Here is a 24,215-nt window from a genome sequence, read left to right as displayed (position 1 = left end):
CTGAAAGCATGATGATGATTGTCATTTAGTAACAACTGAATGAACGTTTTATAGCTGCAGAGTCTAATTTCTGCCACAATTAGGGCAGATGTGTTTCTGCTGCTAGAGATGTTGAGACACAAGTGGCTGGATAGAAGTGATTTTGTGGATGTAGCTGGCATTTGAAACTCTAATGACTCTTTTCAAAACAGACTATTTTCAAAACAACCTCCCTTGCATCATTTGTTGTCGTCAAATAAAATAAAAGCTAAATATTCAAGCGCTAGAAGACAAAGTTAATTACATTCAGTTCTTTATTTTCAACCAGGGAAAGTTCCTCAGCTGCCAATCATACAAAATGATTTGATGAATGAAAAGTGTTAACATGCTACATCAAACCTTGAGGCAAGGAGGACCCTGGAAAAATCTAAACCAGGGGTCAGCAACCTATGGCACACGTGCCAAAGACGGCACACGAGCCGATTTTTAATGGCACGCTGCTGCCTGCCGGGTCCCAGCCGCCAGCCCCTCTCAGCCCGCTGCCAAACCCAGGCCAGGACCCCGGCAGACAGCAGCCTGCCATTAAAAATCCTGCCCGCCACAGCCCGCTCTTCTCTGCGCCCCCCCAGGCAGGAGGAAGAAGCTTGGTCCTGCCGGCTGCTGCTGCAGGGCAGGCAAGCTCCCTGCTCCCCCGCCTCTTCCCCCAGCGTGCTGCGTTCCTGCCCCTCCTCCTCTCCCTCCCTGACGCCGATCAGCTGATGGCCCTTGCGCGGGTGGGGGAGAAGCATAGCCACAATGTGCTCGCTGCTTCAGGGAGAAGGCGGAGAAGAGGTGGGGACAGGGCCTTGGGGAAGGGGGGTGGAATCAGGGCATATCCCCTCCAGCCCCCGGCCATTTGCCACTCTGAGCAGGGGGCTGGGAGCACCCCCATGACCCCAGCCCACACCCCCAGCCCTCTGCCCTGACCCTTACATCCCCCCCCATACCCAAGCCCTCTGCCCTGAGCCCTGCACCCCCCTCACACGCACCCAGCCCTGTGCCCTGAGCTCTGCACCCCCCACACACCCCAGCCCTCTGCCCTGAGCCCTGCACCTTACATCCCCCCACACACATCCCAGCCCTCTGCCCTGACCCCTGCACCCCCCTCACACACACCCAGCCCTCTGCCCTGACCCCTGCACCCCCCTCACACACAGCCAGCCCTCTGCCCTGACCCCTGCACCCCGCACACACCCCAGCCTCCTGCCCTGACCCCTGCACCCTCCACGACTCCATGCCCTGACTCCTGCACCCCCCACATATACCCAGACCCCTCACACCCCATGTCCTGACTCTTGCACCCCCCACATTCCCACTCCCACCCTGAGCACCAAAGAGGGGCTCCTGCACCCTCCCACATTCCCACCTGCACTCCTAGCACCAAATGGGAGCTGCCCAGGTAAGCACTCCACACCCAAACCTCTTGCCCCAACCCTGAGCCCCCTCCCTCATTCTAGCTCCTGGCCAGACCCAGGAGCAAATATATGACCCATACACCCGTAGTTACCTTTGAAAAGAAAAAGGAAGTGCAGTGTGGACTTTGTTAATAACCACCTCATAAACAAATTTTCTCTCCATATCTTAAAGTTTAAGAGACCTAGTAAAGCATATTCTTTTTATTAGATGCTGACACCTACTGGACAGTTTTAAATTGCTGTAAAGCTGATATGTAAATCTTGTGTTTTTTGCCCCCTGAATAGTAAACTAAATAAATGTTATGCAGTTATTGATGTAAAAATCCTCTTTTCCAGTATAAAGAAAAGGAGTACTTGTGGCACCTTAGAGACTAACAAATTTATTTGAGCATAAGCTTTCGTGAGCTACAGCTCACTTCATGCATCCGATGAAGTGAGCTGTAGCTCACGAAAGCTTATGCTCAAATAAATTTGTTACTCTCTAAGGTGCCACAAGTACTCCTTTTCTTTTTACGGATACAGACTAACACGGCTGCTACTCTTTTCCTGTATATACTACTTTACCATTTTCAAAAAGTCCAGCACAGAATGGTATAATTCAGTTATAAAACTACACAAAGTCACAACAGGTCTAACGTTAATGGTCAGGCAACAATACAAAAAACCATTCTGATAGGAAAAAAAGCAATTATAATCCAAGATGATTCCAAGTAAAGATTCTCTCATTAAATTTTGTAACAGCCAATAATGTAATATTTTTAAGTTTGGAGAGCACAAGGTGGTGAGAATCAAAATTCTATAGTGCAACAGGCTACCAAAAGACAACTTTTGGTAATTCTTTTATTTAAGAGATTGAAATATTTTTTAGATTACAGAGGTCAAAAATTTGTACTCCAAGAAATCTTTCCCCAACGAAAAAGTCTGTGTTTAAGAACTGGACAAAACAATTAATAAATTTGAGAGCAGTATAAGCATTGCCAAGGTAATTCAGTTCAAAGCACAGTCAAAATCAAAGATGGTAAGAGCAAAGCTGGTGTATTTGCTACATTTTAAATGCAAAAGAGTTATTGTTAAATTTATTCTTTGTAACAATGCTGCATAGCCAACTACCCCACAGAATGCCGTGTGTGACTTCAAAAAGCCGTCTGACCCTGGATTTAATAACCAGAATGTTAAAATACATTAAGGTATATTTTTGAAACTCTGAAACTGATTATTGTTGTAACCAGAGATTTACTTAGCGTGCTGTACTTATAGCATCTCAGCGCACTGGAATTCCAGTTCCGTTTGAAATGTTGAGGAGTAGGCCAGGTAAAGAGTGTTATAGGCTGTAGTTTAAATATGTTTGGTTTCAGTAAAGCACTTATTTTCCAGATTTCTTTCTACAATACTTTAAAGTCATTCCTTCTGAGAAGCAGAAGCAGCAGTATTCAGAGCATTTGCTCAGCCAACCTTCCTTTTCAATAGGATAGTTATGGCCACAGCCTCACACTGCAGGAGACCATATATCTGCTCTGCTGGATAGGGCCTTTTAAAAATGTTTAGCTTTGCTGATGAATTTCCAGACAAGGCTGAATGGTTAGGGATCAAAAGTCAAAATGTAAATGTGAGGGATAAAAAATGAAGATAAAATTGCCAATAGTTAGATTCTGAAGACACATACAGGGTTCTGTACTGGTTACAATAAAATGGGGTTTGCCAACTCAGTCTATAAAGCAGCTTAGAATTTTTTTTTCTATCACAGACATAAGTTATTCACATTTCTCCTGCCTTGCTTCTACTTAGTTAAATCTTCAAGGCTGCCCAGTCATTTGAAATACTGCAGAATTATTGCAAACAAAAATCTGCAAAGCAATACTACCTTGTGAAGGCATGTGCAGCAGCAAAAATACTTTTTACTCAGCTTGAGGTTTAGAAAAATTGTCTTTACAAGTTTTTACATGTAAGGACTATTTTATTGATAAAACTTTAAAACTGCACTTGTAATGGAAAACATTTTAATCTATTTTAATAGTAGTGATATCTTAGAACTTACAGAAATACAGCTATAATCAACATATAAGATAATCTTATGAGATATTTATAATTTACCTGTTTTACTTACTTACCAACTATCCGCAATGAGGAGGTCAAAGCTAAAAATTTGTTTGTATTTTCTATCTCCTCTTGAGTTCCTGAAGCACTTAGTGAGGTTACAGACTATTTAAAAGAGGGAAAGTATGAAAATATAAGATAGCAGCAAATATATGATCAGACTGGAATTACAGTAAAATACTTTTCCTGATGATCTATCAGAGGCCCAAGTCTAGCAAATTTCAGATCACACACCAGAAGCCTTTTTTGTCAATCAAGCTTTTGGGTGAACATTATTTTCTTACTTTTTTTTTTTCTTACTTTTTTGGGTGATCTGAATGTCTTAGACTCTCTGAGCATTTATGAAAATAGCATAGATTTTTAAGCTCCGTATATGCTTATAATTATTGTACATCATCTATCCATGGATTATAGGAACTATATAGTTTTATAGATACATAAATTTGAATTCTGGTAGACTTGCAGTATGATTTACATTGCATATACTGCTTTACCATTTCAAACCAAATTTTATACATATTATATGTGGGGCTGGTAGCACTGCCTATTATTAACATTGCAAGACACTTCCCAATAAAAGACCCTATTTTCACCTACCCATAACCTTGCCTAAATATAACTGTTTGGTCTGAAATTTCCCAGACTTCAAGCAGATTTTTTTGAAAGTTTCAGCAAAAACAGTTCAGCCATTTCTGAGACTGAGGTTCGGGAAAAATATGTTCTGTAATGTTAACAAAATTGTGGTGACATTTTTGGTGAGAAGCTCTAGTATTCCCACACATTGGAGCAGAGACTTGAAAGGGGTGGCCTTTTTGTCAGGAATGTACCTTTTATTGTTGGGCCAAGTTAAAAGTCTTTGAAAAATTTCAGTCCACACATGCTCAGCAAAGACTTCTTAGGGTTAAGCAGCTAAAATCTCCAAAGGTTCTGTGTGCACTTATTCCCTCACAGCTCCTACATGTGATTGGACTGCACATGGTGCCATCACCACAGAGCAAGTGAGCATGCTGCACACCAAGAAACAGACTGGAACACAAAGAATGGTGAGATAGGGACCAGCTGCGCAAAAACACTGAGAATCAGTTATCTGGGGGTTGGGAGGACACTCTGCTAGACACACCTGATCTGTGCTGAAGAGCCCAGGCACCAGCTGAGAAAACTTGACATTCTTGTCAGTTTTGCCACTCCCATGATGAAACTAAAAAGAATGTTAATTTCATATATTTCCTTTCAAGATCATGTTTTCGTGTTTCCAAAAATAAATTCTTATCCCACTGAGGGGTACCAAAGGAAACTGTACCATCTGCTCAAGAAACTCCCTAAACAGGAACAAATCGACACAGACACACCCCTAGAACCCCGACCAGGGGTATTCTATCTGCTACCCAAAATCTATAAACCTGGGAATCCGGGATACCCCATCATCTCAGGCATTGGCACCCTGACAGCAGGATTATCTGGCTATGTAGACTCTCTCCTCAGGCCCTACACTACCAGCACTCTCCGCTATCTTAGAGACGCGACTGACTTCCTGAGGAACTACAATCCTTTGGTGATCTTCCAGAAAACACCATCCTAGCCACTATGGATGTAGAAGCTCTCTACACAAGCATTCCACACAAAGATGGATTACAAGTCATCAGGAATAGCATCACCGATACCATCACGGCAAACCTGGTGGCTGAGCTTTGTGACTTTGTCCTCACTCACAACTATTTCAGATTTGGAGACAATTTATACCTTCAAGTCAGCGGGACTGTTATGGGTACCCGCATGGCCCCACAGTATGCCAACATTTTTATGGCTGACTTAGAACAATGCTTCCTCAGCTCTCGTCCCCTTACCCCCCTACTCTACTTGTGCTATACCGATGACATCTTCATCATCTGGACCCATGGGAAGGAGGCCCTTGAGGAATTCCATCAAGATTTCAACAATTTCCATCCCACCATCAACCTCAGCGTGGACCAGTCCACACAAGAGGTCCACTTCCTAGACATTGCAGTGCTAATAAGTGATGGTCACATAAACACCACCTTATACCGGAAACCTACTGACCGCCATTCCTACCTACATGCCTCCAGCTTTCACCCTGACCGCATCACACGATCCATTGTCTACAGCCAAGCTCTAAGATACAACTGCATTTGTTCCGATCCCTCAGACAGAGGCAAACACCTACAGGCTCTCTATCAAGCATTCTTAAAACTACAGTACCCACCTGGGGAAGTGAAGAAACAGATTGACAGAGCCAGAAGGGTACCCAGAAGTCACCTACTACAGGACAGGCCCAACAAAGAAAGTAACAGGACGCCACTAGCCATCACCTACAGCCCCCAACTAAAATCTCTCCAGCGCATCATCAAAGATCTACAACCTATCCTGAAGGATGATCCATCTGTCTCACAGACCTTGGAGGCAGGCCAGTTCTCGCTTACAGACAGCCCCCAACCTGAAGCAAATACTCACCAGCAAGTACACACCACACAACAAACACACCAACCCAGGAACCAACCCTGCAACAAACCCCTGTGCGAACTCTGTCCACATACCTATTCATGGGACACCATCATAGGATCTAACCACATCAGCCACACCACCAGGGGCTCGTTCACCTGCACATCTACCAATGTGATATATGCCACTATCAATGTGATATATGCCATCATGTGCCAGCAATGCCCCTCTGCCATGTACATTGGCCAAACGGGATAGTCTCTATGTAAAAGAATAAATGGACACAAATCTGACATCAGGAATCATAACATTCAAAAACCAGTAGGAAAACACTTCAGTCTCCCTAGTCACTCAATAACAGACCAAAAAGTGGCAATTCTTCAAAAAAAAAAAAAAAAAAAAACCTTCAAAAACAGACTCCAACATGAAATTGCAGAACTGGAATTAATTTGCAAACTGGACACCATTTGATTGGAAGTGGTTGGGTCATTACAAAAACTAAACCTAATTTCCCCAATACTAATTTCCCCCTACTGTTACTCACACCTTCTTGTCAACTGTCTGAAATGGGCCACTCTCATTACCACTTCAAAAGTTATTTTTCCTCCCTGGGTATCCTGCTGTCAACTGAATAGTCTCGTTAGACTGACCTCAAACTTGGTAAGGCAACTCACATCTTTTCATGTATTTATACCTGCTTCTGTATTTTCCACTCCATGCATCTAATGAAGTGGGTTCTAGCCCACAAAAGCTTATGTCGAAATAAATTTGTTAGTCTCTAAGATGCCACAAGGACTCCTTGTTGTTTTTGCTGATAGACTAACATGGCTACCACTCTGAAAGTTGCAACCATCTCCCAGGGCTGAAGCCATCAGGCTTTGGCTTCGGCCCTGGGCCCCAGCTAGTCTAAGCCAGCCCTGGCAATCCCATTTGAAATGGGGCGCGACCCACAGTTTGAGAACTGCTGAACTAGACTTCTCCCTTCCATAAGATAGCATTCTGAGATACTGTTTTATTGGTAAATATTTAAAAAAAAATATCACACTTTGCTAACCTGAAGTTCTTCCCAAAGTTTAGCCCTCACTTCTCTGCCTTGTTTTTTAATTTCTCTTTCTCTAGATTGTTTCTTTGCCAGTATATTGTCCAATTTATTCATCTTCTTTATCGCTACTTGAATCCGAGGATCTATAACTTTCTCTTCAGTATTTTCTAGATTGGTAGAATTTGCTGTAGATTAGATATAAAATAGGATGTGAGCTTCAAGCATTTAATAAAATAATCACCAGACAATAGGAATTATTTGGCAGCAGCTTCAGTAGGAATAGGACCATTCACTATCACATGTTGCTTTTTGTTAGTTGGTTACACCAGGAAAGAAATATACAGGTCCTTCTAGAAGATAACAGAACTTTTCCTTTGTGGTAGAAAGGTAGTGGTAGATGTTTGTGTTTCTGGACACATAGGACCAGAGTTCTAGTTTGGCAGTGTGTAATATTTATTCTGGGGAGGTAGTGGTTTATCCATAGCAAAGGTTGTAACCACAACCCCATAATAAGGCTAAAACTCAAAATAATTGTCATGCTTTCAGATTTTTTGAGGTAAATCTCATTGACAACTAAAATGTGTCCTGAATTTTCTGATTGAATTAAGTCATTTTGAGATCAAGACGATTTTAAACGGCTCCATTTTTAAAATGCTGCAAAGCATCTAAAGTTTTAATATGTTCCTCTACCTGCTCAACAAAAAGTTTCAATACCAAAAGATGGGAAACTCAGGTACATTTTGACATTTGATCTGGAAATAAGCAGTTAAGGGCAGAAACAATAATATGCTTAAGAAATTACCATTATTTCAAAATTAAACAGGATTCTCTGTCAATGATGCCAACAGAGAAATATATATTTGTGATCAGCTTCTGAACAGGTCTGGTCTTCTTTTCTAAATTGAAAAGAAATTTCAAGGATCTAGTAAGATAGTTCTCCTGCAGGCATTTCCCACTAAAATTGCCCTTTGTTTATAGGAATGTGCACAAGTCCACTTATTTGAAGAGCTAAGAGAGGAAAAAAGAGCTGACGTGACCTGCCAAAGTTACATGGAAAACATGTAATAGAGCCAGAACAGAACCCTGAACCAAGGCTTACTATTCACTAGATCAGTGCTCACCAACCAGTCAATCGCAATTGACTGGTCAATCCTAGAGACTCTCCCAGTCAACTGTGATATCTGGTGGTGCAGTGGGATTGCCACTAAGGCAGGCTTGCTCCGTGCCTGCCCCGGGCCCACGCCACTGCCAGAAGCGGCCAGTGCAGCCCCCGCAGCCCCATGGGTGGGGGGGGCAGGGGTCTCAGTGCACTGCTCCTGCAGGCAAGCACCGCCCCCGTAGCTCCCATTGGCTGAGAACGAGGAACTGTGGCCACTGGGAGCTGAGGGGGCGGTGCTGGCAGATAGGGGCAGCGCGCAGGGCCACAGGGCCTTCCAGGAGCCTGCCTTAGCCTTGCTGCACCACCGACCAGGAGCTGCCCACAGTAAGTGCTGCCCAGCGGGAGGCTGCACCCCAAGCCCCAGCCCTGAGCCCCCTCCCAGAGCCAGCACCCCAAACCCACTCCTGCACCCCAACCCCCTGCCCCAGCCCTGAGCCCCCCTCAGAGCCTGCACCCCAAACCCCCTCCTGCACCCCAACTCCCTGCCTCAGCCCTGACCCCCTCCCAGAGTCAGCACCCTGCACCTCCTCCTGCACCCCAATCCCCTGCCCCAGGCTTAGCCCGGAGCCCCCTCCCACAATGCGAACCCCTCGGCCCCAGCCCAGAGCCCACACCTGTTCCCAAACCCCAAACCCCTGCTCCAGCCCAGCGACAGTGAGTGAGGGTGGGGGAGAGCGAGCGATATGGGGGAGGAAATGGAGTGAACAGGGCGGGGCTTCGGGGAAGGGGCAGGACCTCGGAGAAGGGGCAGGGTAAATTCTGTGTTGCCCTTAAATTCAAAAAGTGATCCTGGGCGTAAAAAGGTTGGAGACCATTGCACTAGATCATACTGTCTCCCTTACGAATTACTTGACAACTCTGGGCAATATCCTCAGCTGGCATAAACTGGTACAGAGCCATACAAGTCAATGATAAATTTTTTGCTATGAATGGCCTCATTATCCATATACATGAGTAATCTATTTTTAATGCCTAAAAAGTTATTGGCCTCAATGATATAAAACAACAGTTGCAACCTTAACTATGGAAGTACAAGTAGCAATTCTATACTTGGACATGAATTTAACAGCCTAGTAAGGAAAAGTATTATCTATGTGGGATGTGGAAGAGTGTTATTATAATACTTTTTGATTTTCTGACATTTTGGAACCAGATTCACCTTTGCAGGATCACCCCACCCATCAAGTGCGGGGCTCAGCTGTGCTGGGGGTGGGGGAAGAATTCACCACAAGGGAGGATATTAGTGGTTCTGCCAGGGGAAAGCAGCTTTAATATCCAACTTGGTCTCCATGCCTAAGAGTGCCTCTCCCACCTGGCCTGGACATGTAGAATTACTGAACAGATCCAAACCACTTTGGGGTCTTCATCAGACCATTCCTGCTATAGTGGAATGGATGGGGTACAAGTTGCCTAACACTGCTCCAGACACACTTACCACCACTGGGTTTTGAAGACTTGTGTTGACAAAACCCAGAAAGGTGTATCAAGCACTCAGATACTACATCCATCACTATACTATGAAAACCTAGATAGAATCAAGCCCACAAATTTAAACTCTTGACTTTGACACTACATGAACAGATATTTTTCCTTCCTTTTCTTTTATTTAAAGAACTTAAATTAAAAAATACACAATGAGGCTGTCAAGAATTCCCCTCTTGAAATATCATCACCACACACTTCTCTTCCCTCTCCTGACTGCTCCTTCACCTTTTCTGGGAATCTGTTTTACTGCTCTATTAACTCAATGCATCTGAAAAATAATACCTTCTTTCACGTTGGTTAGCTTCCACTGAGATGCTTTATTGAATTTAGAAGCTTGAGTTTCAGCACACCCATCTTCAGAACCTACTGAGCTAGAAATCTATTCTGACAAAAGATCATCACAAAAATATAGATTATTTCAAATAACTTTAAAATATTTGATTGAAATGTTAAATAACAAAAGAACAAAGTACATTTTTTCCTGTCAATCATAAAATAGCATCTCTAAAACACTCCACAGCAGATTACTGTCTAGAAAAGGCACATTCCAGCACATTACGACCTTGTGCCTAAAACACAGGACTAGGAATCAAGCAATCTGTTTCACTCCTGGCCCAACCGCAGAATCTTGGTGTGACCTGGAACAAGTCATTTAAGCTTTCTGTGCCTTCATCTCCCTGCCTGTAAAATGGCAATACATGCTTACTCATGTTTTAGGGTGTGAGAAGTATTGGGAAGCTTTATTTTATTAATATCTATAAAGTGTATTAGCACCTTCCATCTGAAGATCTCCTATAAGTACCAAGTATTATTAGAAAATGCAGTACTTCATTTTATTTAAAATATTTCTTTTTCAGATGTATATTGTACACTTGCAATTGCTAAGTTGGAAAAACTGAGATAACTGACAAATGTTAGGGCACCTCTCATCCATGACCTTTTTTTCCTCCTCCAAGTTAATTCACATAAGTGCAAATATGAAATATTAAGAACAAAGTTCTGCTCTCATATCCACAGGGTGAATTTTGACTTCATCATTCTGTTCTTACAGACACAGCATTCCACATTTGCAGATCCAAGAGTAGAATTTTACCCAAGTTATATAATAGTAGTTGGCATTGCTGACTAGGGTTACCAAAATTAACATTCAAAAAAGACACACTCTACGGGGGGGGGGGGGGGGGTTTGTTCATGACTCCTCGCCCCTGGCCCCGCCCCAACTCCACCCCTTCCCTGCCCCCATTCCAACCCCTACCCCAAAGTCCCCGCCCCAACTCCGCCCCCTCCGTGCTCTATTGGACCCCCTTCCCCAAATCCCCGCCTAGGCCCCACCTCCTCCCCTGAGCAAGCCGCTTTCCCCCTCCTCCTCCCTCCCTCCCAGCCACACGAAACAGCTGTTTCGCGGCGCAAGCACTGGGAGCTAGGGGGAAAGAGCGGACACTCTCTCGAGTGATCAGCATTCACTCTCTCTCTTGAATGATCAACTCTTCTTTGGGGAAAAATAATAATGGCAAATCCCGGACATTTTTAGATATTTAAAAATTCCTCCCGGATGGTGATTTAAAAACCAAAAAGTCAGACATCTCCGGGAAAATATGGACGTATGGTAACCCTATTGCTGGTAAACTTAGTCATTCTCATACCTGGACACTCATTAGCATTTTGTATCTTCTGCTGGAAAATGCAGTTAATTTCCCGCTCAGAAGTCTGTGGAGATGTTCTCATTTTCTTCACTTCATGCTTCTCGCTATCATCATCTTTGTTTTCCTCTACACTGCTGTTTCTTGAATTGTCTTCTTTACGCTCAACTGGTGAAGAAACCTAAAAATTATGTAAATTAACAATTTCCACAGAAGTATTAATCTTTTAAAAATACTTTCTTTTCTTTCTTATGACTGCTAATAATAGTGACACCAAACCAGACTTTGCAGTTCTGCAGCTGCTTCTATCCAAGGATCTCAGAGCACTTTACAAATAAAAAAGCTTTACAACACCTCTGTCAGGTACATAGGTATTATCCTCATTTTACAGATGAGTGAACTGAGGCACAAAGTGATAAAATGAGTTGCTCAAAACCTCACAGCAAGTCAATGCAGTACTAACTCTGGCATCCTGATTCCCAGACACTGATATAATGCTACACCACACTCCTTGCCTTAAATTCAAATTTGATTTCAAATATTAATATCTTCACAATGGGGTCAAACACTGTACTTACACTGGAATTTGTTGAAATAATTAAATAATGGCACTTGAAAAAATCTTTTAATCGTATTCCACTTATTACAGAGCCCTCACCTTAATCAGGATGTGCTTAATCAGGAATTCCACTTAGCTGAGATCTCCCAAGTGTGCTCAGTTTACAAGTGCAAATGATATTTATTCTAACTTGTTTGCAGTGTTGGTTGTAGCTATGTTGGTCCCAGGATATTAGGCAGACAAGATGGATGAGGTAATATCTTTAATGGACCAACTTCTCTTGGTGAAAGAGACAAGCTTTTGAGATACACAGAGTTGAAGAAGAGCTCTGTGTAGCTTGAAAGCTTGTCTCTTTCACTAACAGAAGTTGGTCCAATAAAAAATATTGTTGCATCTATTCTAACTGTTAACCATGCAAGCACAACCCTGGATCTGAAAGTCAAGTTGCGCCCTTTCTGGCTCACGTATCAGCATTAAGCCTGTAAGAAAGTTGTGACTCTTTTTGTTCAAAAGTTGCAGCCGCTATTTGATATAGTTGTGGTTTTGGTACAGTCCGTTCAAATTTGAGTGACGTTGCAACTCCATGTGCCAGGCTGCGACACCACTCACCCGAATTTGGCCCAACCACCCCTTTAGAGGAGTGGTCAGACCAAATCTGACTGAGGGTCACAATGCCACTCACTCAAATTTGGTCTGCCCACCCCTTTGAAGGGGCAGCTGCGCCAAATTCAAGTGAGTGGTGTTGTCACCTAACACACAGGGTCACAACACCAATGAAATTTGAGACAACTATAAAAAGTTAAGGTGTGTGCTAAAAGCGGAGGTTTCCGCAACAAAATCACAGCCTGCAACTTTCATATAGCTTTAGTTATCATCAGTAATAAAAGATTCTGTGGCCCTCAGAACTCCTCAATGCCCACTGGCAAGGGGGTTACAAAAATATCCTGGTATGAACAATCTGGTGCACAAAAGAATATTAGGTCTTAAATGAAAGCCAGGGTCCCACTGGTCATTAATATCATTGTGAAATGTACGTACAGATCCTATGTAAGGAGTTATGTATATATACTGACAAAAAGTTCCTCAAGTCTGTGTGATGCTAGTGCCAGCTCTGGCCAAGGCCATAGGCATTAGCTAAGAACTAACAAACTCATAGCTGGAAACCAAACCAGCTCACCTGTATGTTAGTTTTTTCAAAATAGGTATTAGTCTTACAAGAATGTATTCAGTGTTTAGACTCTATGAAATGCTTGTAAATTGCTGCATGCATTAATCTCAACTGTAATGTCTGTATTCCATGCCATGAGGAAATATGTAAGCTTTGCTTTATAACTTTGAAAATGTTTGCTCTGAACTTGTGAAGCCAGGCACAGGAATCATCTCCCCTTCCCATTTAGGTGGCCTACCAAGATGAAATGAGACATTAAGGAACATCGTGACATAAAGGATTCTAAGCTTGTGAATGGCCCTATCACATCTTAGAAATGTACATGCAAGGGAGCTCGTCTCATACACTGGAAGACTAAGGGCATGTCTACACTACAAAATTGTGTGGACCTAGGTTACATTGGCATACAGCTGCCACAGTAATTAAATCGCTTTTGCGTGTCCAAACTACACTCCTCGTGTCAGCAGAAAGCAGTGCACCATGGGTAGCTATTACACTGTGCAACTAGCCACCATCTAGTACAAGGTATTTTCGTGAGGTTTTGCAATGCCTCATGGGGGCCAAAAAAGTCATGCAGGGGTGACTCGGAGCATGATTTCAACATCCCGAATTGCAGCATTCTCCATCCCATAATTTCATCTGTATCCCATAATGTTTCACACCTCTTTTCAAAATCCCCACAAACCCACACATCCCTGCTCGCTGTCTGTCATCTGTGTCAGAAGCATGGATCCTGCACAGCCCTGCACTATTGTGATGAGCATTGCAAGCATGGGGCACCTGATCCTGCAGTATTTGCAGAGTCACCAGAGAAGCCACGGGGAACATGATGAGTCCATGGAGGCTAGATTGCTGTGGGACATAGAAACAATTCAAAATTGTTGGAAGCATTCATGGGGAAATGCAGATAGTGACATGCCAGTGCCGGGCCCAAGAAATTAGCACTGACTGATGGGATCATATTGTCATGCAGGTTTGGGATGACAAGCAGCGGCTGCAGAACTTTCAGATGTGCAAGGTCATATTCCTGATTCTGGGTGCAGAGCTCACCCCAGCCCTCCAGTGCAGCACCACCAAAATGCGATCTGCACTGAAGTGGAGAAGTGGTGATCACTCTGTGGAAACTTGTGACACCTGATTGCTACTGAACAGTTGGAAATCAGTTAGGAGTTGAGAAATCCACCATGGGGGCTGTTGTGATACAAGTGTGCAGGGCCGTTAATTGAGTCCTGCTGTGAAGGACTTGACTCTGTGCAATTTGCAGGATATAGTGGATGGTTTTGTATCAATGGGGTTCCCAAACTGTGGTGGGGTGATAGATGGCACACACATCCCTATTTTGACACCCGACCACCTTGCCACAGAGCACGTCAACAAAAAGAGCTACTTTTCTATGGTAATGTCAGCGGTGGTGGATCACCAGGGACACTTTATTGACATCAATGTGGGCTGGTCAGTGAAGATGCATGACGCTCACGTCTTTAAAAACACAGGACTGTTCAGAAAGCTGCAAGCAGAGAATTTCTTTCCAGACTGGTGGATTAGCACTGGGAATACTGAAATGCCAATAGTGACCCTGGGAGACCCAGCCTACCCCTTATCCCCATGGCTCATGAAGCCATACACTGGCCACGTCAACTACAGCAAGGAGCGCTTTAACTACAGGCTCAGCAGATACAGAATGACAGTTGAATGTGCCTTTGCTTATTTGAAAGGTTGCTGGCACGGTCTACTCACGAGATTGGACTTCAATGACAAAAGTATCCCACTGGTTATAGGTGCCTGCTGTGTCCTGCATAACATCTGTGAAGCAAAGGGGGAAAAGTTTCTGCTGGGGTGGAGGGCAGACAGGGAACAGCTATCTGCTGATTTTGAGCAGTGCCAGGTACCAGGGCTATAAGAGCAGCTCTACGCAAAGCTGTTTGGCTCAGAGAGGCTTTGAAAAACCATGTGTGTTGCTGTAGTGTGCTCTACCTGGCACTGCTCTTTTGCAACCCCATATGAATCTTGTAATGAGTGCTGTGTGTGTAGTAATATAACATCACAAATTCGCCTGTTACTAGCACCCCAGCCAGCATATGTTGTGAACTAAAAGATGAATTACGTTTCCATAAATAAAGTTTTATACCATGCCCATGCAAACAGACACATTATAACTAAATAAAACGTAATAAGTAAAGGGAAAAGAACATTTGAAGGGGAAAGAACAGTCATTTCCATTTCAGAAACACATACGCCAACTGTCTTTTTCACAGGTCAGTGCATGTGCAGCTGTGACTGCCTGTACTCTCCCCCGGCGAAGAGTGGTAGGGATAGTGCAGCAGCCCCGGATGCTACGTGGAATGCGTGTGTGTGTAGGGAGGTCCCAGAATATGGTTTTCTATGGGCTGCAGAGGAAGGTGAGCACGGTACTGTTGAACCTGAAAGTCAACAAGAGTCTGCAGCATGCCTGTTTGCTGCTGCACTTCCCTGTCCATTTCCCACTTCTTTCTCCTCTCCGCTCTATCCCTGCTCATGCTGCCTGCGGGGGTGATTCTCCAAGACCAGTGCTCAGTATCCAAAGCAGCAGAGGCTTGCAGGATCTCTTGGAACATGTCATCCCATGTCCTCTTCGTTCTCCTCCCTATCTGGCTGAGCCGCTCCACTGGTGTGGATGAAAAGAGCCTCAAGGCCACATTTCCAGCTGCAAAAGATACAATGCACATAGGTACAATTGTGACTGTATTCACAAGATAAATGGAATCCTGCTATACAGAACTCACTGCCCTTGATCCACACAAGTTGCAAGCACTCCATTCTCACTTCTCTTTGGGACTGATAGATCATGGTGGCAGTCCCAGCTATGGTGAGTATGGCCCTGGGGGAAAGGGACGAGTTAGGGAAATAAGGAGGCATAGCTCACAGGCATGAGTACATGCATATTGGGCAACTGTACTGAATACTGGCACCAATTTCCACAGGCAGTCATGATTTTAGCTGATATCTCACTCCTGAGGGTAATGGAGGCTGAAAGGGAACAGCTCCTGCAGGCGTCCAGCTGCTGACTGGGGCCATATACTGCTAGGCTGTGTGCTGCAATGATGCCTGATGACATAATCGCTGAGTGGCATGGGAAAGCATCCTATTGCAGTGGAAGAAATCAGGCAGCCCTCCCAGAAACCTTCAGCAGAGAACTGCAGACTACCTCCAGGAAAGTTTCCTCGAGATCTCTGGAGGATTCATAGGACATCCCGGTGCACATAAACAAACTGTTCCATGGGGCTTCCTCTGCTGAACTCCACAGGGGAATGAAAAGCAGATGGCAACTCTACCTCTATTGGTTGTTTCACTACCTCATCTAGCATAAGTAAAAAAGAGTAAATCAACATGTATGTCTTGGTACTTTGTGGGTTCCATCCCTGCAATATCAAAGCAAACTGCATACTTACCAAAGGTTCCTTTCCCTGCATCATGCTCGCCTGTCCTGGGCTGTAAGGACTGGCTGGACTGCACAGGACTCAAAAACATGTCCTGGCTTGCTGCACAGCTGTTCCTGATATTCCTCTTGTTCTTTGCTGTTCACAGTGGAGGCCTGTAACGCTTCCTAACTATCCATGGGACTCTTTGGGCGGGGGGAGAGGGGTGTCGTCCGAGGATGGTATGCAGCTCTGTGTAAAAGCAGCAGGTCTATGACTCCGCACCAGAGCAATTATTAACCTCCCTTGCCTTCTGGTTTGCCAGCTGCATCTCCTTGGCTTTCATGCGGCACTGCTGCTGCTCCCTCTTATAGCCCTCCTCCTCCGCCATGATCTGAGCGATCTGCTGGCGGGATTGGAGCTGTGTCTGCACAGCCTCTTCTCCCCACAGATTCAGGAGATCAAACACCTCTTGTGTACTCCAGACAGGAGTGCATCTGCAGTGTGGAACCGGCATGGTCAGCTAGGAAGTTGCCAGGTTTGCTTGAGAACTGCTATGTGAGCTCTCCAAGCTGAGCAAACATGAAATGCCATTTCAAAAATTCACACGTCTTTAAAGAGGAGAGGCAGCTTCCTGTGTACCTGGCCACTGGGCAGCAGAGTTCAAAACGGTGACAAGAGTGGTCAAGGTGGGACATTGGGGGACACCTCCTGGAGGCCACTAATAGTCGATGTCACTCTAAACTTTACGCCACTTGTGGAGGTGGAGTTAAGTTGGCATAGCGGGTAAGTTACATCAGCAGGAGCAAAATTTTAGTGTAGACACTAACATAGTTATGTCGACGTAAATCAGCCTAACTCTGTCGTTTAGGCCTAACTGTAAAAGATAAAACAGGGTCACAGGAGAATTTTTCATCTCTTTGCTGTTTGAACTCTCACAGGGCCAGAAAATTTAAACTGAAGTAAGAGAACCCCCAGGGTTATCCTTGGGTTTGCACTGAAAGACATTTTGAATGGACAGATCACTACAACTCTGTCACTCCTAGGTTTTAAACTGCAACTCATTAGTGCGCATATCAGCTTGCTTTAACCTGTAAATAACTCGAGTCTTTTTCCTAGATAATAAGCCTGTAGATAGTTTATGACAGGATTGGCTACAGGCAGTGTCTTTGGTGTAAGAATTAGGGTACCAACTGATCTAAGGTAAGTGACTGGTCTCTTGGGGACTGGAAGCAACCTGAATATTGTGTGATTTTTGGTGAGAGTGACCACTTAATCACTAAGTCCAGCTTGCCTTGGTAGCAAGATAGACTGGAGAGCATAAGGGGACTGTCTGTGACTTCACAGTAAGACTGCTATAATGATCCAGGAGTTCACATTTGTTACTTGGTTGGTGAAATCTAATTATAGAACATACCAACAGTTTGGAATGTCTTCCCTGTTTCTGACACTCTGTCCTGAGGTAGGCACTCACGGTCATGAGCCAGTCCAGACCGTGTGACAGCCTGTATCAAGGCAGAGCTGACAAACAAGTTTTCTGTTTGCCAGAGGAAAGATGTTTATTCTTCTCTCTGTCAGCATGTAAACTGAGCATTGTAAGCCGACACAGTGGAAGCCACATTTCCATACAAAGTCAACAGGTGGAGGGATGTGAAATCAACAGGAAGGCAGCACACTGGAGAATAAACTACTGCGGGTTATCCTGACTCAGGGCACAGGCTATGAACTTCGGGGGACAGAAGGAGAAGGTAAGGAAGACATCCCTTTATCCTGCACTTAGGAAGTAATCAGGCAGTGCAATTACATTCTGGAAAACGGGATCACAACTTACCTCGGCTGAAATGCTGCAAAGGACATTTGGGGTGAAATAAACTTCTATAGATAGAAGGTTAGTCTATTAAGTTTAGTCTTTAGAAATCATGCTATGATTTTGTTATATACATTCCTTTTGTTTCTATTATTTTTACTCACTATCACCTGAATCTCAAACCTTTGATAATAAATGTATCGTGGTTTTCACTAAAAATATATCTCTGAGTGCTGTGATACTATACAAAGAGATGATCCTGAGTTGAATCATTCAAGAGCTGTCACCTTCAGCCCCCAACTAAAACCTCTCCAGCGCATTATCAAAGATCTACAACCTATCCTGAAAAATGATCCCTCACTCTCACAGATCTTGGGAGACAAACCAGTCAGTCCTCGCTTACAGATAGCCCCCCAACCTGAGGCAAATACTCTCCAGCAACCACACACCACACAACAAAAACACTAACCCAGGAACCTAATCTTGCAACAAAGCCCGATGCCAACTCTGTCCACATATTTATTCAAGTGACACCAACATAGGACCTAATCACTTTAGCCACGCCATCAGGGGCTCGTTCACCTGCACATCTACTAATGGGATATATGCCATCATGTGATCATGTGCCAGCAATGCCCCTCTGCCATGTACATTGGCCAAACCGGACAGTCTCTACGCAAAAGAATAAATGGACACAAATCTGACATCAGGAGTCACAACATTCAAAAACTGGTAGGAGAACACTTCAGCCTCTCTGGCCACTCAGTAAAAGACTTAAGGGTGGCAATTCTGCAACAGAAAAGCTTCAGAAACAGACTCCAACAAGAAACTGCTGAGCTTGAATTAATATGCAAACTAAATACCATTAACTTGGGTTTGAATAAAGCCTGGGAGTGGCTGGGTCATTACACATATTGAATCTATTTCCCTAAGTAAAGTATCCTCACACCTTCTTGTCAACTGTCTAAATGGGCCATCTTGATTATCACTACAAACTTTTTTTTTCTCCTGCTGATAGCTCATCTTAATTAATTAGTCTCTTACAGTTTGCATGGCAAATTCCACCTTCTCTGTATGTATGTGTATATTTTATATATATCTTCTTACTGTATGTTCCATTCAGTGCATCCGATGAAGTGGGCTGTAGCCCATGAAAGCTTACGCTCTAATAAATTTGTTTGTCTCTAAGGTGCCACAAGTACTCCTGTTTTGTTTTTTTTCAAGAAGGTGTGTACACTGTTCCCTGGGGCTAGTAGACCTGATATTTCTGTGAGTGTTCAGCGGATAAGGGGCTGGACACTACAGGGGAACACTGAAAAGGGGCTCAGGGACTGGGGTGCACCTATTCATAATCTGCAAGGCAAAATAAGGGCTGACATAGCCTAGAGGACTTTGTTTGGGCAGCTAACAGGCTGCTGGTGTCAAAGAGCTAATACCCAATTAAGCACAAGAAAGTCTCCCTCACACTGGAGGCGGGGGGGGGAGGTTTTAACAAGGTGATTCACAGTTCTGGGTACCCCACGAACCATCATAAACTCTGTCCCAAGTTATATCTGTGAAACCTTCCTGTTATCAATGGGGTAACAAAGGTTTAATTGAGGGAAGAATTTAGTTAACAATTTGACTGGTGGTGCATAAAACAGAATATGATCTAGGCTAACAGAGGGGAAAAAGTAGTACAGATGTATGTAAGTCATTAAAGTAAGCAAATATCACTCTAAATACATACAAAGAGCTGACCTGTGTACACACACTCACTTTTGAAACTAGAACTGCATTTTAAGTGACTTTCTTTCTATGATAATACTCACTAGTATTTACATATCAATTTTAATCCATAAAGCACTTTATAAATATTTTACAAAGGTTTATTCTTTTCATTTTATAGATAGGGAAAAATAAGACACACAGAGGTTCTGACCTGCCAAAGCTCATACCTTTGAAAAGCATGGCTCTGGTGTTAGAACCTCCAAAGATGCACTTAAAGCTCTGCTTACAGGGTGCGCTCTTGAGCTAGATGCAGGCCTTGAAATTTCATCCAAGTTTCCCCTTGTAATATCCATTGTGATCTAAAATGGACAAATAGAGAACAACAAATGCTACCACATATCAATAGCTTATTTATTAAACAAAAAACCCCATAAGGCTTAGGCAACAAATGAAACAAATCTAGAAGTCCTACCCCTAACAAATTATACAATCTTTATATACAATGTATACAATAAAGGAGTACTTGTGGCACCTTAGAGACTAACCAATTTATTTGAGCATAAGCTTTCGTGAGCTACAGCTCACTTCATCGGATGCATACTGTGGAAAGTGTAGAAGATCTTTTTATATACACACAAAGCATGAAAAAATACCTCCTCCCACCCCACTCTCCTGCTGGTAATAGCTTATCTAAAGTGATCACTCTCCTTACAATGTGTATGATAATCAAGTTGGGCCATTTCCAGAACAAATCCAGGGTTTAACAAGAACGTCTGGGGGGGGGTAGGAAAAAACAAGGGGAAATAGGTTACCTTTCATAATGACTTAGCCACTCCCAGTCTCTATTCAAGCCTAAGTTAATTGTATCCAATTTGCAAACGAATTCCAATTCAACAGTTTCTCGCTGGAGTCTGGATTTGAAGTTTTTTTGTTGTAATATAGCAACTTTCATGTCTAATCGCATGACCAGAGAGATTGAAGTGTTCTCTGACTGGTTTATGAATGTTATAATTCTTGACATCTGATTTGTGTCCATTTATTCTTTTACGTAGAGACTGTCCAGTTTGACCAATGTACATGGCAGAGGGGCATTGCTTTTTTTGCCTCGGTCTTCACTAACAAGGTCAGCTCCCAGACTGCTGCGCTGGGCATCACAACATGGGGAATAGATGACCAGCCCTCTGTGGAGAAAGAAGTGGTTAGGGACTATTTAGAAAAGCTGGACGTGCACAAGTCCATGGGGCCGGACGAGTTGCATCCGAGAGTGCTAAAGGAACTGGCGGCTGTGATTGCAGAGCCATTGGCCATTATCTTTGAAAACTCGTGGCGAATGGGGGAAGTCCCGGACGACTGGAAAAAGGCTAATGTAGTGCCAATCTTTAAAAAAGGGAAGAAGGAAGATCCTGGGAACTACAGGCCAGTCAGCCTCACTTCAGTCCCAGAAAAAATCATGGAGCAGGTCCTCAAAGAATCAATCCTGAAGCACTTACATGAGAGGAAAGTGATCAGGAACAGTCAGCATGGATTCACCAAGGGAAGGTCATGCCTGACTAATCTAATCGCCTTCTATGATGAGATTACTGGTTCTGTGGATGAAGGGAAAGCAGTGGACGTATTGTTTCTTGACTTTAGCAAAGCTTTTGACACTGTCTCCCACAGTATTCTTGTCAGCAAGTTAAAGACGTACAGGCTGGATGAATGCACTATAAGGTGGGTAGAAGGTTGGCTAGATTGTCGGGCTCAACGGGTAGTGATCAATGGCTCCATGTCTAGTTGGCAGCCGGTGTCAAGTGGAGTGCCCCAGGGGTCAGTCCTGGGGCCAGTTTTGTTCAATATCTTCATAAATGATCTGGAGGATGGTGTGGATTGCACTCTCAGCAAATTTGCAGATGATACTAAACTGGGAGGAGTGGTAGATACGCTGGAGGGCAGGGATAGGATACAGAGGGACCTGGACAAATTGGAGGATTGGACCAAAAGAAATCTGATGAGGTTCAATAAGGATAAGTGCATGGTCCTGCACTTAGGACGGAAGAACCCAATGCACAGCTACCGACTAGGGACCGAATGGCTAGGCAGCAATTCTGCAGAAAAGGACCTAGGGGTGACAGTGGACGAGAAGCTGGATATGAGTCAGCAGTGTGCCCTTGTTGCCAAGAAGGCCAATGGCATTTTGGGATGTATAAGTAGGGGCATAGCGAGCAGATCGAGGGATGTGACCATCCCCCTCTATTCGACATTGGCAAGGCCTCATCTGGAGTACTGTCTCCAGTTTTGGGCCCCACACTACAAGAAGGATGTGGATAAACTGGAGAGAGTCCAGCGAAGGGCAACAAAAATGATTAGGGGTCTGGAACACATGAGTTATGAGGAGAGGCTGAGGGAACTGGGATTGTTTAGTCTGCAGAAGAGAAGAATGAGGGGGGATTTGATAGCTGCTTTCAACTACCTGAGAGGTGGTTCCAGAGAGGATGGTTCTAGACTATTCTCAGTGGTAGAAGAGGACAGGACAAGGAGTAATGGTCTCAAGTTGCAGTGGGGGAGGTTTAGGTTGGATATTAGGAAAAACTTTTTCACTAGGAGGGTTGTGAAACACTGGAATGCGTTGCCTAGGGAGGTGGTGGAATCTCCTTCCTTAGAAGTTTTTAAGGTCAGGCTTGACAAAGCCCTGGCTGGGATGATTTAATTGGGGATTGGTCCTCCTTTTGAGCAGGGGGTTGGACTAGATGACCTCCTGAGGTCCCTTCCAACCCTGATATTCTATGATTGCTGGCACATGAAGGCATATATCACATTGGTGGATGTGCAGGTGAACGAGCCTCTGATAGTGTGGCTGATGTTATTAGGCCCTGTGATGGTGTCCCCTGAATAGATATGTGGGCACAGTTGGCAACGGGCTTTGTTGCAAGGATAGGTTCCTGGGTTAGTGGTTCTCTTGTGAGGTATGTGGTTGCTGGTGAGTATTTGCTTCAGGCTGTGGGGCTGTCTGTAGGCAAGGACTGGCCTGTCTCCCAAGATTTGTAAAAAGGCTGACAACGGAGGTGCTGTTGTCATCATGAATAGCTCGGAATATGAACAAGAGGCTGTTCGGCAGCTCTCCAACACCACTTTCTACAAGCCATTACCCTCTGATCCCACTGAGAGTTACCAAAAGAAACTACAGCATTTGCTCAAGAAACTCCCTGAAAAAGCACAAGATCAAATCCGCACAGACACACCCCTGGAGCCCCGACCTGGGATATTCTATCTACTACCCAAGATCCATAAACCTGGAAATCCTGGGTGCCCCATCATCTCAGGCATTGGCACCCTGACAGCGGGATTGTCTGGCTATGTAGACTCCCTCCTCAGGCCCTATGCTACCAGCACTCCCAGCTACCTTCGAGACACCACTGACTTCCTGAGGAAACTACAATCCATCGGTGATCTTCCTAATAACACCATCCTGGCCACTATGGAGGTAGAAGCCCTCTACACCAACATTCCACACAAAGATGGACTACAAGCCGTCAAGAACACTATCCCCGATAATGTCACGGCTAACCTGGTGGCTCAACTTTGTGACTTTGTCCTTACCCATAACTATTTTACATTTGGGGACAATGTATACCTTCAGATCAGCGGCACTGCTATGGGTACCCGCATGGCCCCACAGTATGCCAACATTTTTATGGCTGACTTAGAACAACGCTTCCTCAGCTCTCGTCCCCTAACGCCCCTACTCTACTTGCGCTATATTGATGACATCTCCATCATCTGGACCCATGGAAAAGAAGCCCTTGAGGAATTCCATCATGATTTCAACAATTTTCATCCCACTATCAACCTCAGCCTGGTCCAGTCCACACAAGAGATCCACTTCCTGGACACTACAGTGCTAATAAACGATGGTCACATAAACACCACCCTATACCGGAAACCTACTGACCGTTATTCCTACCTACATGCCTCCAGCATTCACCCTGACCACACCACACGATCCATCGTCTACAGCCAAGCTCTGCGATACAACCGCATTTGCTCCAACCCCTCAGACAGAGACAAACACCTACAAGATCTCTATCAAGCATTCTTACAACTACAATACCCACCTGCGGAAGTGAAGAAACAGATTGACAGAGCCAGAAGAGTATCCAGAAGTCACCTACTACAGGATAGGCCTAACAAAGAAAATAACAGAACGACACCAGCCGTCACCTTCAGCCCCCAACTAAAACCCCTCCAATGCATTATTAAGGATCTACAACCTTTCCTGAAGGATGACCC

At 44.2% G+C, this 24,215-nt stretch overlaps 1 protein-coding gene across 1 annotated transcript in view; it reads right to left on the bottom strand.

The window, feature by feature from the left end:
• The window catches only part of FSIP1 (fibrous sheath interacting protein 1), a 198,086-nt gene that overhangs the window by 168,581 nt on the left and 5,290 nt on the right, over positions 1–24,215 (bottom strand). The window contains exons 2-5 of the mRNA XM_077820280.1: positions 20,177–20,308; positions 11,314–11,491; positions 7,039–7,211; positions 3,542–3,632 (exon numbers count right to left, since the gene is read on the bottom strand). Of these exons, the coding sequence (XP_077676406.1) occupies positions 3,542–3,632; positions 7,039–7,211; positions 11,314–11,491; positions 20,177–20,302 (568 nt within the window). The 5' untranslated portion in view covers positions 20,303–20,308. The remainder of the gene's footprint in view (positions 1–3,541; positions 3,633–7,038; positions 7,212–11,313; positions 11,492–20,176; positions 20,309–24,215) is intronic.

Source organism: Eretmochelys imbricata, chromosome 6 (genome assembly GCF_965152235.1).
Source record: "Eretmochelys imbricata isolate rEreImb1 chromosome 6, rEreImb1.hap1, whole genome shotgun sequence".
Taxonomy (NCBI): domain Eukaryota; kingdom Metazoa; phylum Chordata; order Testudines; family Cheloniidae; genus Eretmochelys; species Eretmochelys imbricata.
Note: the sequence above shows the minus strand (reverse complement) of the source record. Positions and strands in the feature narration are given on the sequence as shown.